This window comes from Quercus lobata, chromosome 12 (genome assembly GCF_001633185.2).
Source record: "Quercus lobata isolate SW786 chromosome 12, ValleyOak3.0 Primary Assembly, whole genome shotgun sequence".
In the NCBI taxonomy this organism is placed as follows: domain Eukaryota; kingdom Viridiplantae; phylum Streptophyta; class Magnoliopsida; order Fagales; family Fagaceae; genus Quercus; species Quercus lobata.
Window position 1 is genome coordinate 28,727,521 of NC_044915.1, and position 13,356 is coordinate 28,740,876.

Below are 13,356 nucleotides of genomic sequence, written 5' to 3' on the forward strand. Positions count from 1 at the left end.
CAGCTAGCTGATTTTTAGAAGCCACATGAAAAGTTTTAATTGTTCCATCTAGAACCCTGTTTCTAACAATGTGGCAATCAGCTTTTATATGCTTTGATCTCTCATGGAATACTAGATTTGCAGCTATATGTAGTGTTGCCTGGTTGTCACAGTACAATAAAACTGGTTGGTCATGCTTCACATGTAAGTCTTTCAATAGAAACAATAACCAAGTGACTTTACGTGTTGTAGTTGCCATGGATTTATATTCACCCTTTGTTGAAGATCTTGAAACCATAGATTGTTTTCTTTGATATCCATGATATTAATGAATCCCCAAGGAAGATGTGCTTCTAGTCCTTATAGTTGATCTAAAGGCATTGTAATCCTTGGAAGACCCTTGAGTGCTATATGAAGCAATTCCTCATCATCTACAACAACACCAACATCAAGAAGCTTATCCCTTACTACTTTGATCTTCTGCAGATAGAGATCTACAGAATCTAATCCCTTCTTGAGATTATGTAATCCTCCTTTGAGATTCATTATGTGAGATCTTGAAATCAATGATAATTTATTCTCCAAGACCTTCCATACCTCCATAGTAGAAGTGCAACCAAGAGTTAGAGCCAAGACAAAAGGAGATAAAGTTGAGCTCATGAAAGTGAGCAAAGCTTTCTCCTTTGATCTCCAAATCACATAATCAGGATTAAGAATTGTTGAGCTCATTCTATTTGTCATTTGAGTTAGTGACCCTGTACTCACAATAGGTTTATGATTTTCAACTCAAACTGTATGATTTTTTACTAAAACTACTTGCAATGACCTAATGTCTTGGTATTGAAGGATTTTTATTACTACTGAGCATGGACTCTTCTAGATTTGATCTACTACTAACAGAGGGGAAGCTTCTTGACCGTAATATTGGATCTGAGTTTCTTTCTAAGCTCTTAACAGAGATGACATTACCAATTATCAATAAGTTTCTATCTTTATTTCCCTCATTATACCATATATACTAGCATATGACAAACTTTGGTTAACTAATTTAGTTATTTCTTATGCTTGTTAGTGGTTGCTTCTAATAATGGAACCATTGAGAGCACTTAAAGTTACTTGGAAAGCATTATTATTTTGGATGTTTAGAATTTGCTGGGAGACTACTTTTGTAAGATGTTAGGTCAGTCACAGAAAAGAATTATTGGTGGACATTCTAAAATTTCTGATAAAGGAGAAAAAGGAAAAAACAAAATGAAAAAAGAGAATGAAGTAAAGCAGAGGATTATTTGGAAGGGGGAACGTCATCAGGCATTTCTCAATGTCATTATTGAGTTAAATGACAATAAAAGTACAAATCTTTTCTTAATTTTCACTATCTATTATTGAATGCTCTCATAATTTTTTTTTTTTTTTTAAGGATAATTTTGTTTTCTCAAAAGCTATTGCCAAGAACATTTTGGAAAGAATGCAAGCAAAGGGATTTACAAACATGTCCAGGATGCAAGTACATTACCATCTTAAGGTATAGTTTTATTTTTCACAGGTAGTTATATATATTTAGATTGTATATATTTTCATGAAATGACACTTGTATTTTATGAACAAAGCATCAAAAAATGATAAAAAATTGTTGTTGGATTCATTAATAAGCTGTCTTCCATGACATACAGATTCTCATCAAAGGCTTGATATATAGCTGCATTTCCTCCAGCCATATTAAATCCACCCACAGTATTTTTTTCCAGATTCTCATTGAAGTCTTGATATGCAAATGTATTACCTCCAATCATATTAAATCCACCCATAGTTTTACTATTCAGATTCTCATTGAAGTCTTCATTTACAGCTGCATTGGAATTTTGACCTCCAGCTTCAAAACGCACTTCCACATCTTGAACAACTTCAATTGCTGGTGTTACTATGGTAAGTTCCACACTCAGCTAGCTTGACATCTAAATTGAAGGCAACATCACATCCACCCATAGTATTACAACCATCAACAACATTTTTTAGCATTTTTTGATAGCTCTGTTCATAAAATACAAGTATCATTTCATGAAAATATATACAATCTAAATATATGTAACTACCTGTGAAAAATAAAACTGTACCTTATGATAGTAATGTACTTGCATCTTGGACATGTCTGTAAAGATGAAGAAAGCTTCTCTTCATCTTTCTCCAAACATGCCTAATTTTGTAAAGCCTAATCCTTTGGGTAAATTTGTCTCCACTAATTCTTTGGAATAACCCAACTATACGAGTGCATGCTCAATGGGAGTAAAAGCAATTAGATGGCTTGGAATCACAAACCAAAATATATGGTAAATCATAATTCCTTAGTTGTCCATATGAGTACATGTATTCTAAATAGCGTAATTATATGTGATTAAGTCTGATACTAAATTACCAATGTGTTATTTTGAAAGCTATAGCATTTTGTGGCTTGAAATTTTGTTACTAAGTAGTGTTTAAAAATGCATTCTCTTTATCTTTTTCTTGTTGTAGAATGGATATTTATTTGTTGCTGTACATTGATTAATTGGGTCACATGTATAGTAACCATGACCTGAACTCTAAACATGCACATCATTTATGCTTGTACATACAGGAATTTTCATTGAGAGCTTGCATGAATGCTCTCCCAACTATGCAAAATCTTCGTTTAAGAGGAGTTGCAATGGAGGAGTTTTGCCCTCTTTGCAATCTTAGCAATGAAAGCACCTATCATGCCTTGATTCATTGTGAGTTTGCTGCTAAAGTTTGGAGTAACTGGACCGAGTGCCCCATTAAGCTCCTAGATTCTATTTTTGACATCTCTTTTATTGCCCTTGAATTGCTCAATTTTGGTACTGTTCAGGACCTTGAAGTCTTGTTCTCTACAGCCTGGTTTATTTGGTATAATAGAAACCAAGTCATTCATGAGGCAAATTTTTCTCCTGCTCTTCAAATCTAGGAGTCGGCTCAGAGGCTGGTTCAGGACTTTATTAATGTTAGCTCAAACTGTCCACTACATATTTTCCCAAGCCAACCTGGATGGACAACTCCTCCTTGTGGCCTCTTTAAAGTAAATGTAGATGGTGCAACCTCTCAAAACCACAGACCCTCAAGTATTGGCGCAATTATAAGAAACTCTAAGGGTTTAGTCATTGCAGCCATGAGCAAAACTCTCCCTACGCAATTCTCTATGGAAGAAGTTGAAGCTATTGCTTTGGAAAATGGAGTTCTTCTTGCCAAGGAAATGAACCTCACAAATATCATTGTTGAATCTAATTCATTTTCTGTTGTTCAATACGTCCAAAAGAAGGAGATAAATGGAGCTCTTGGCCACATCATTCAGGGGACGCTATCAGCTCTCTCTGCCTTTTGTTCTTGGAAAATTTAGCACTTGAAAAGGGAGTCCAATAGGGCAGCTCATGAGCTTGCTCATCTAGCTAGAGCTAGCGAGGTAACTCAGGTTTGGAAAGGGATGGACCCTCCTTGTATTCAGTTTCTGCTCAGGCACGAATGTTATTAATTGTCTCTTTCCTCTGTTCATCTTTCCTGTTGTGCTTCATTTTCTCTGTGTAATGAATTTCAGTTTCTTTATTAAAAATAATATATAAAAAAAAGAATTTCCGACTAAAACAGTGTATATATATATATATATCAAGGAGTTAGTAACCCCATACGTACAGTAGGTTTATGGTACTTTCGACTAAAACTATTTGAAGTGACAAAATGTTTTGGAATTGATGGCTTTTGATCTCTACTTATCATGCAAAGTACTAGATTTTATCTAATATTAACGGAGGGGAACCTACTTGCCCCAATATTGGATTTGAGCTTTTTTCAAAAATCAAACAGGAGAATCGGGAGATGGTATTACGAATTATAAGTGAGTATAAAATCTATTTCCCTCAATATATATACTATACTAGCTTATAACATTAAAACTTGCAATTATTTGGCATGAAATATTGTCTCGGATATTCAAAGTTTGGAAGAAGAACATTTTTTAATGAGAATTTTGGAAGGCATGGAAGCTAAGGGTTTCAGTTATATGTCAAGAACGCAAGAAAATAGCCATTTTCATATAAATTTTTCTATAAATGAACGAAAATATCACGATAGGCTTAAAAATGTTGTTTATATGTGTAAATATGAGTTTGGAAGATTAACTAGACCAACTACCATTGAAGGCCATTGAGTTCTATAGAATGTACCTTTTGAAGCTAGAACATTTACTATTGATAAGCATTTTATGAAAAGTTAGTTTCTTCCAATATCTCAACACTTCTTTACAAAACCATCTATTTAATATTTGTTTTTTTTTTAATTTTAGTCTCGATTGAATTGATTTCTTTGCAATAATAGCACATCATCATGCCAAGATCATGATATATTAATTGCATGCTAAATACATTAATTTAAAATATGGTTACATTGCTATGAATATTTTTCATATGCATAATCGTACTTTTATAACTCTAATCCCAAAAGTCAAAAGTCCATTTGTAGTATCAGAAGTCTGCCCTATTTCTCTATGTAATGTTATTTATAAAATTGTATCTAAGGTTGCTGCAAATTGGCTCAAAAAAGTCCTACCTCTTATTATTTTTGACTCACAGAGTGCTTTCCAATCTAATAAAGCTATTTCAGATAACATTCTGGTGGCTTTTGAGTTGCTTCACCATATGAAGACTCAAAAGTCTAAGAAAGCAAGTGTTATGACCCTCAAGTTAGACACGAGCAAGACGTATGACAGGGTGGAGTGGCGTTTTCTGGTGGAAATTATGAGGAAGATGGGGTTTTGTGATAGTTGGTTGAAGCTCATTCATGAGTGCATTAGCACGGTGTCCTACTCAATATTGGTAAATGGGGAACCTAAGGGTGAAATTTTCCCTTTTAGGGGAATTCGCCAAGGGGACCCATTGTCACCATACTTATTCTTATTATGCTCGGAAGGGTTGAATAGAATGATTCAGAAGGCTGCAAGGGACGACATTATTAGAGGCTCTTCATTATGCAAAAATGGGCCAAAGATTACTCACCTATTTTTTGCAGATGACAGCTTACTATTTTGTCGTGCAAGGAAGGAAGATTTACAAGCCATCCAAAACATCCTAACTAGCTATGAGCATGCATCCGGCCAGAAAATATATCGGGAGAAGACAACACTTTTCTTTAGTAAAGCTGTGTCCAATGACATGAAGAGAGAAATCATGGATTTTTTAGGGGTTACAGAAATAAAGGAGTATGAGAAGTACCTTGGGTTGCCTGCTGTTGTGGGGAAAAATAAAAAGGCGAGCTTAAATTACATTAAGGAAAGGGTGTGGGCGAAACTTCAAGGGTGGAAGGAGAAACTTTTATCTCAAGCAGGGAGAGAAGTCTTACTACAAGCAGTGGTTCAAGCGATCCCTACATTTGCAATGAGTTACTTCAAATTGCCGATGGGTTTGTGCAAAGAGATTGAAATGCAAATAAGAAAATTTTGGTGGGGGAGAGCGGGGTGGCCAGCGGAAAATCCATTGGAAAAGTTGGGAAATTTTGTGCAAATCAAAAGCTGAGGGGGGAATGGGATTCAAGGATTTGATTAGGTTTAATGAAGCTATGTTGACTAAACAAATTTGGAGATTACAAACTGAAAAGGAGTCCCTACCGTACAAGGTATTCAGCACCAAGTATTTCCCTTTAGGATCGGTTTTTGAAGCAAAATGCTCCACGAGATCGTTTGCTTGGCAAAGCTTGCTTAAAGCTAGGCATGTTATTGAAAAAGGAATGATGTGGAGAGTTGGAGATGGCACGCAGATTCGGGTGTTCCATGACAAATGGATTCCTAGATGCTTCTCGAATGGAGCTATACCACACATACCAGGCTTTGAGGATGATTCTACTGTTTCCTCACTCATTAATCAGACCACAATGGAGTGGAATGGGGAGCTGATTGACTTCAAAGTTGCACCTTTTATGGCTCAGCAAATAAAAGCCATTCCTCTATGTAAATTGGTGATGAGGGATTGCTTAGTGTGGCCACGAACTAGGGACGGAAATTACTCAGTAAAGACGGGCTATCAGTTGTTGGGAGAGCTAGAAAACAGAGGAGAAGCTTCGGGGTCAAACAGCAATAATCTGAGAAGTTTTTGGAAGGGAATTTGGAAGATGAGGATCCCAAATAAAATAAAAAACTTCTATTGGCGAGCTTGTACTGAGTCCTTACCAACCTTGGCGAACCTCCATCGACACAACGTTGTAAATTCTCCTGTGTGCAATAGCTGCGACTTGAACAGAGAAACCGTTTTGCATGCACTATGGGAATGTGACCAAATTCAGAGTTGCTGGGGTCGTGGATTTAATAGAGTAAGACAGGCTCAGATGCAATTGGGCTCCTTCAGTGATTTGGTGTCCGCTGTAAAATAGTATGAGGAAGACATAGAACTGTTCACAGTGATTGCATGGTTCGGCTGGTGTAGAAGAAATAAATGCCACTTTCAGGAGTAATGTTTACCACCTGAGAAGATAGTTGACGCGGCAGAATCTATTTTAAAAGAATTTCAGGACAAACCCAAGAACATGCTAGTGAGATTCCAACCACAGCCACAACGATGGTCACCACCGGAACCCGATATGTACAAAGCAAACTACGATGGGGCATACTTTGCGGAGGAAGAAGTAGCAGGAATCGGTGTCGTAGTGTGGAATGAACTGGGACAGGTGATGGCGTCCTTAGAAGAGAAGCTCGTCATGCCTCAAACAATGGAGATTCTTGAGGCGATGGCAGCTAGGAGGGCTATGATCTTCATGGAGGAATTGGGATTGTGTAGGGTCATTTTTGAAGGAGATTCAGAGACTGTTGTAAAGGCCCTAACAGGGGGCTGCCCAGACAGGTCCAGTATTGGGCACATTGTTAAAGACTGCATGTCATTAATGAGTTGTTTTCAAACCTGTTCTTTCTCTCATGTGAGGCGGCAGAGCAACGAAGTAGCTCATGCTTTAGCTAGGAGAGCAAGAAAGTCTTCCCCTTTGTCCGTTTGGATGGAATCTGTTCCGCCGGATATTTCCTATTCGGTGTATGTTGATGTTACGACTTAAAGTTGATTATTATCTTAATAAAAGTGGATTCATTCCTTTCTCAAAAAAAAAAAAAGTATTTTAAATAAAAACAAAAAAAGGTTTTAAAAATTTGTAAATTCTAAATTCTAGAATATTTTAAAATTTTGTAATCTATGAAGGTCCATTTTTCTAGCAAGTGGGCTTGGTTGTTAAAAACCCCTAATTACCCAAGAAAACTTGACCTTAACATCCATGTTTTGTGTTTTTGTTGGTACCCTTAACATCCAAGTGAATAGTCGTTGAGGTGAAGATCGAGAATGTTTCAAGAGAATCAAGGTTCTCAATTCTTTCAAGACAAAATTGAAACCAAAATTTCGATTCTAAGGCATCAATGTAAGTTTTCTTTTGAAACTCTAATTTTTATAATCTAGAGAATATTTGGTTGTGCAACATATGAAGTAGATCCATGTTTTAATTTTGCTACTTATTTTATGTATGAAATGCATGTGTATTTTCCCAACAGTTAGTTTTAGATCTTACTCCATCATTTTGTATGATTCATATGTTGTTTGGATTCACATGTTACCAAACGGGGCCTAAGTTTCTTGATGTTCAAAAATCTTTAATGAAACTTTCTTGCATAATTTTCCTAAAATAATAAATCATGTTTTTTGTTGTAGAAACATGTTAGAGTTAATTATCAATGATTTAATTTGAGTGATAACATGTTTTTTATCGATTTCTATTAAGATTCAAACATGAATCACTTCATAGTTTACTTATTCATGTTGTGTCTATATTCATGTTTGTGTTCATGATTATTAAGTGACAAACTACAAATTACAATGGGTTCATACTAGCCCGCAAGCACAAATGCCATGACCATCTCTTTGGTTTAAAATAAATAAAAAAAGACAATAAAGAAAGAAAGAAAGAGGTTGTCCTAAAATGACTTGCAAAGTTCAAGATTGCTTTAAAGATTATCAATTAAACTCTCTCACCTGACTAAAATTCGAATTTTTTATGATGTAAAAAAATCATACATCATAAAATTTGAATTTTAGAAAAGAATAATAAAGACTTTATTATATTTCTTTTTGGGGGAAGGTGTTAAAAATTTGAACTTTATATTATAATTTATTGCATTAGGTGCAAAAGTTAATGAAATGGCCCTACAAAACTAAAATAATATGGCAATTTGTAAGAAACTCAACCGTTTACCTTTTACAACTTTAATTTTATTTTATTCGACCGTTGAAGTTGAAAGTCCTTAGCTTTTTTGACTTTTTCCCCCTCAAGCATGATGGACCACATGTATGTATGTAACCCTCTTCACCCAAACAGACCGTTTCAGTTAAATACCAACCGCAGGATAGCACCAAATCTACGGTGGAGATCTGTCGACCGTTAAATTCAAATCCTCCTCTCACAGACCCCAAGAATTCTTTTTTCACTCAAAATTTTGATCCGACCGTTGCCCCCAATTTACAGCTTCTACTTCTTCTTCATCTTCTTCTTCTTCTTTGTACTCACTCATACTCAAACTTTCATTCAGCCCCCAAAAAAAAAACCACTATATTTTTTCACCTCAAAATTCTCTCAGAATTTCCTTATGGGTCTTTGAGGTTCTCTCTTTCTCTCATTCCCTTTTGCCCATTTGCTTGATTCTTTCATTTTTAGAGTGCATTTTCTCTTCCTTTCTCGGAAGTTTTTTTTTTTTTTTTTTTTTTCTTGCAGGAAATTGAGAGGGAATACTTAACAAAAAGATGGTGAAAACAGCTTCTTCACCGTCTTCTTCTCCGGTGACCATTACGGTTTCATCGGGAGGAAAAGTAAACGGCAGCAGAAGCATGGGCTTAACTAGTCCTGTACCTCGTGCTTCGATCTCAAACAACCCGAATTCTCCTCTCAGTAGCAGAGGAAATCGACGGGCCTCAAGTGGCGGAGGAAAGTACTCTTCGATGTCGAAAGACGAGACGACAATGGAGGAGGTGAACACAGAGTTTGTGAGTTATACAGTTCACATACCTCCCACCCCAGATCACCAACCCATGTCAGAGTCTCAGACTAGTCTCACCGAAGACAACAATAATTCTGGAAAGCCCAAAAGAAGCTACATTTCAGGTACTATTTTCACCGGAGGGTACAACTCGGTGACTCGTGGGCACGTGATCGAGAGCTCAATGGATGGGACCGAGCCGGTGAAGTCAGGACTAATGTGTGGGATGAAAGGTTGTGATGAGAAAGCAATTCGAGGGAAAAATTCAAGGGGTATATGCGAGTGTGGGTTCAAGATTTGCAGGGATTGTTACTTGGATTGTGTTGGAAGTGGAGGTGGGAGGTGTCCTGGGTGCAAAGAACCTTACAAAGATTTTAGTGATGATGATGAAGAAGATGATGGTGATGATGAAACCGGGTCCGAAGCAGAGGACCAGGCCTTGCCATTGCCATCTGATTTTAAGCTTGATAAGAGGCTTTCAGTGGTAAAATCTTTTAAGGCACAAAACCATCAGCCACCGGAGTTTGATCACACCCGGTGGCTGTTCGAGACGAAGGGGACTTATGGGTACGGAAACGCGGTATGGCCTAAAGATGGGTATGGGGTTGGGTCTGGGTCTAATGGGTTTGAACACCCACCGGATTTTGGAGAGAGAAGCAGGAGGCCTTTGACAAGGAAGGTGGGGATCTCTGCTGCAATTCTCAGCCCATATAGGTAAATATCGAAAACTGGACTCTGTTCACTTCAATTTAATTCTAATTTATTATGGTTGGAAAATGGAAATTTTGTTGGTTGATGAGTAACCCAACTTCAATTTTGATCATATTTTGCTTACTACATGTGGTGATTTATTGTGTTTAAATTAGTAGTTTTTTTTTTTTGGTTTGTAATGTTGAGTTTTCAACTCAAATTAAAAGTTTAAAACTGTTATATCAATGACTATATTTGGCCATGTGTTTGACATAGTGATAATTTACTTTTTGTTTAATTTGGTTTGTGATGGTTGTTTAAATTTTAAATTTGGTTCTTGCTTCTCTGCAGATTACTTATTCTGATACGTCTCATCGCCCTTGGTTTCTTCCTGACATGGAGGATTCGACACCCTAATCATGAGGCAATGTGGTTGTGGGGAATGTCTACTGTTTGTGAACTCTGGTTTGGATTTTCATGGCTTCTGGATCAGCTGCCTAAGCTCTGCCCTGTAAACAGAGTCACTGACCTCTCTGTTCTTAAAGAACGTTTCGAATCTCCAAACCTTCGCAATCCAAAAGGGCGGTCTGACCTTCCAGGGATTGATGTATTTGTTTCCACAGCAGACCCTGAAAAGGAGCCCCCTCTTGTCACAGCAAACACCATTCTTTCGATCCTTGCAGTTGATTATCCAGTGGAGAAGCTTGCATGCTACTTATCTGATGATGGTGGAGCTCTTTTGACATTTGAAGCACTTGCAGAGACTGCTAGCTTTGCAAGAATTTGGGTTCCATTTTGCCGGAAACATGGAATAGAACCAAGGAATCCTGAGACCTATTTTGGGCAGAAGCGTGATCATCTTAAGAACAAAGTAAGGCTTGATTTTGTGAGAGAAAGGAGAAGGGTGAAGAGAGAGTATGATGAGTTCAAAGTGAGGATAAATTCCTTACCGGAATCTATAAGGCGAAGATCTGATGCTTACAATGCACATGAAGAGCTAAGAGCGAAGAAGAAACAGATGGAAATGGGAGGCAATACTTCTGATCCAATTAAGACTTCGAAGGGGATTTGGATGTCAGATGGTACTCATTGGCCTGGGACTTGGGCTTCAGCAGAGACAGACCACTCAAGAGGGGATCATGCTGGTATAATTCAGGTAATACTTTACATTTGATTTATGGAATAATAGGTTTTATATTGTTTGTAACTTTCTTCAAATGCTTAAAATTTGGCTCTCTTTGCAGGCAATGTTAGCTCCACCCAATGCAGAACCAGTTTATGGTGCAGAAGCAGATGGGGAGAATTTGATTGACACTACAGAAGTTGATATTAGATTGCCAATGCTGGTTTATGTGTCCCGTGAGAAGAGGCCAGGATATGATCACAACAAGAAAGCTGGAGCCATGAATGCTCTAGTCCGAACAAGTGCAATCATGTCAAATGGCCCATTCATTCTAAATTTGGATTGTGATCACTACATTTACAACTCCTTGGCTCTCAGGGAAGGAATGTGCTTTATGCTTGATAGGGGTGGTGATAGGATCTGTTATGTTCAATTCCCACAAAGGTTTGAGGGTATAGATCCAAGTGACCGGTATGCAAATCACAATACAGTGTTCTTTGATGTGAGCATGAGAGCTCTTGATGGTCTACAGGGTCCAATGTATGTAGGGACAGGCTGCATTTTCAGAAGAACTGCACTGTATGGGTTTAGTCCTCCTAGAACCACAGAACACCATGGGTGGTTTGGGAGGAGGAAAATTAAGTTGCTTTTGAGAAGGCCCAAGGTGGTTAAGAAGGAGGAGGATGAGATAGCCTTGCCAATCAATGAGGATCACAATGATGATGATGATGCAGATATTGAGTCCTTGCTTCTTCCAAGAAGGTTTGGTAACTCTACTTCTCTAGCTGCTTCTATTCCAGTTGCAGAATACCAGGGAAGGCTGCTTCAAGATTTACATGGAAAAGGCTACCATGGGAGGCCAGCTGGATCTCTTGCAGTGCCTCGTGAACCTTTAGACGCTGCAACTGTGGCAGAGGCAATAAGTGTCATCTCTTGCTTCTACGAGGACAAAACAGAGTGGGGGAAGAGGGTAGGATGGATATATGGTTCTGTAACAGAAGACGTGGTGACTGGTTATAGAATGCACAATAGAGGGTGGAGGTCAATTTACTGTGTCACCAAAAGGGATGCATTCCGAGGGACGGCTCCAATTAATCTAACAGACAGGCTGCATCAAGTTCTTCGATGGGCAACGGGGTCAGTTGAGATTTTCTTCTCACGGAACAATGCATTATTTGCTAGTCCCCGATTGAAATTCCTTCAAAGGGTGGCATATTTCAATGTGGGAATGTACCCTTTCACATCTATGTTTCTCATAGTCTATTGCTTTCTGCCTGCTGTTTCATTATTTTCTGGGCAGTTCATAGTCCAATCCCTCAGTGTGACCTTTCTGGTGTTCTTGTTGGCCATCACCCTCACCTTGTGCATGCTTGCAATTCTAGAAATCAAATGGTCAGGTATCACTCTCCATGATTGGTGGAGAAATGAACAATTTTGGTTGATTGGTGGAACAAGTGCCCATCCTGCTGCTGTGCTACAAGGATTACTGAAGGTTATTGCAGGAGTTGACATCTCATTCACATTGACCTCTAAGTCTGCTACTCCTGAAGAAGGAGATGACGAATTTGCAGAGCTATATGTGGTTAGGTGGAGCTTCTTAATGATCCCTCCAATCACAATCATGATGGTGAACATGATTGCAATTGCTGTTGGAGTAGCCAGGACAATGTACAGCCCATTCCCTCAGTGGAGCAAGCTTGTAGGAGGGGTGTTCTTCAGCTTCTGGGTGTTGTGCCATCTTTACCCATTTGCAAAGGGGTTGATGGGAAGGAGGGGAAAGGTTCCCACCATTGTCTTTGTGTGGTCTGGATTGCTCTCCATCATCATTTCTTTGCTTTGGGTGTATATTAGCCCTCCTTCGAGTACACAAGATTACACGAGGGCGTTCCAGTTCCCTTGAAAGTCTTAGGTAGGATCTAAATGCAGCTAGCGAAGTTCCTCAACTTCATGTTGTAGTTATTGCCTCATTGTCCCCCCTGCTTCATTCACATTGAATGTACTTGGTTTGCACTGTTATTTTTTTTATACTTTTTTACAGTTTGTATTGAACATTTCATATAGTAGTTGTCATTGTGCAAAAGAATTCTTGTCAATTGAAATATGTTATGGTGTTATGTCACATCTGTAGCTGATTGGGGCTAGTGTTTATTTATTTATTTATTTTTATTTTTAGCAAATTGGGGCTAGTGTTTATGTGCATATATGTTAGACTAATTTGAATGTTAGGGGGGGATCCCCTGGTCAGGTTCAAAATTAGGGGTGTTCCTGTGTTGCCTTGTGCAGGAGACTTTTTTTTTTTTTTTTGAATGCGTGCAAGAGACATTTTGTAGAGTTGTAGTCAGCATGTTTAAATTATTTATCTCATTCATGTTCTGAGTGATGATATAGGAATCCCCATATCAATTATTAGTGATTAATGATTAGTCCCGCGAGAGACAATTAACAAAGTAAAATGATTTTGGTAATTCCACTAGTTTCTACTGGCAAAAAAGAAAGCATTCATTTCCCTTTCTCAAAAGCCATGATTTTTTTA

The 13,356-nt window shown here is 37.9% G+C and overlaps 2 protein-coding genes across 2 annotated transcripts; both read left to right on the forward strand.

Annotated features, from left to right (window-relative positions):
- The first annotated feature begins 6,531 nt into the window (after nucleotides 1-6,531).
- LOC115970491 lies at nucleotides 6,532-7,050 on the forward strand. Its single transcript, XM_031090120.1, has one exon. It carries the CDS (start codon nucleotides 6,532-6,534, stop codon nucleotides 7,048-7,050), a length of 519 nt encoding a protein of 172 aa, XP_030945980.1.
- Nucleotides 7,051-8,477: 1,427 nt separating this feature from the next.
- On the forward strand, nucleotides 8,478-12,942 carry LOC115969868 (cellulose synthase-like protein D5). The gene is made up of 3 exons (XM_031089504.1): nucleotides 8,478-9,724; nucleotides 10,052-10,856; nucleotides 10,945-12,942. The coding sequence occupies exons 1-3, from the start codon at nucleotides 8,778-8,780 to the stop codon at nucleotides 12,721-12,723; spliced, it is 3,531 nt and encodes a 1,176-aa protein (XP_030945364.1). The 5' UTR covers nucleotides 8,478-8,777; the 3' UTR covers nucleotides 12,724-12,942.
- Nucleotides 12,943-13,356: the final 414 nt, after the last annotated feature.

Coding starts and splice junctions, on each gene's coding strand:
- LOC115970491 (XM_031090120.1), top strand. CDS start 6,532: ATGCTAGTGAGATTCCAACCACAGCCACAACGATGGTCACCACCGGAA.
- LOC115969868 (XM_031089504.1), top strand. CDS start 8,778: ATGGTGAAAACAGCTTCTTCACCGTCTTCTTCTCCGGTGACCATTACG. Junction 9,725..10,051: donor GCAATTCTCAGCCCATATAG/GTAAATATCGAA, acceptor GCTTCTCTGCAG/ATTACTTATTCTGATACGTC. Junction 10,857..10,944: donor ATCATGCTGGTATAATTCAG/GTAATACTTTAC, acceptor CTCTCTTTGCAG/GCAATGTTAGCTCCACCCAA.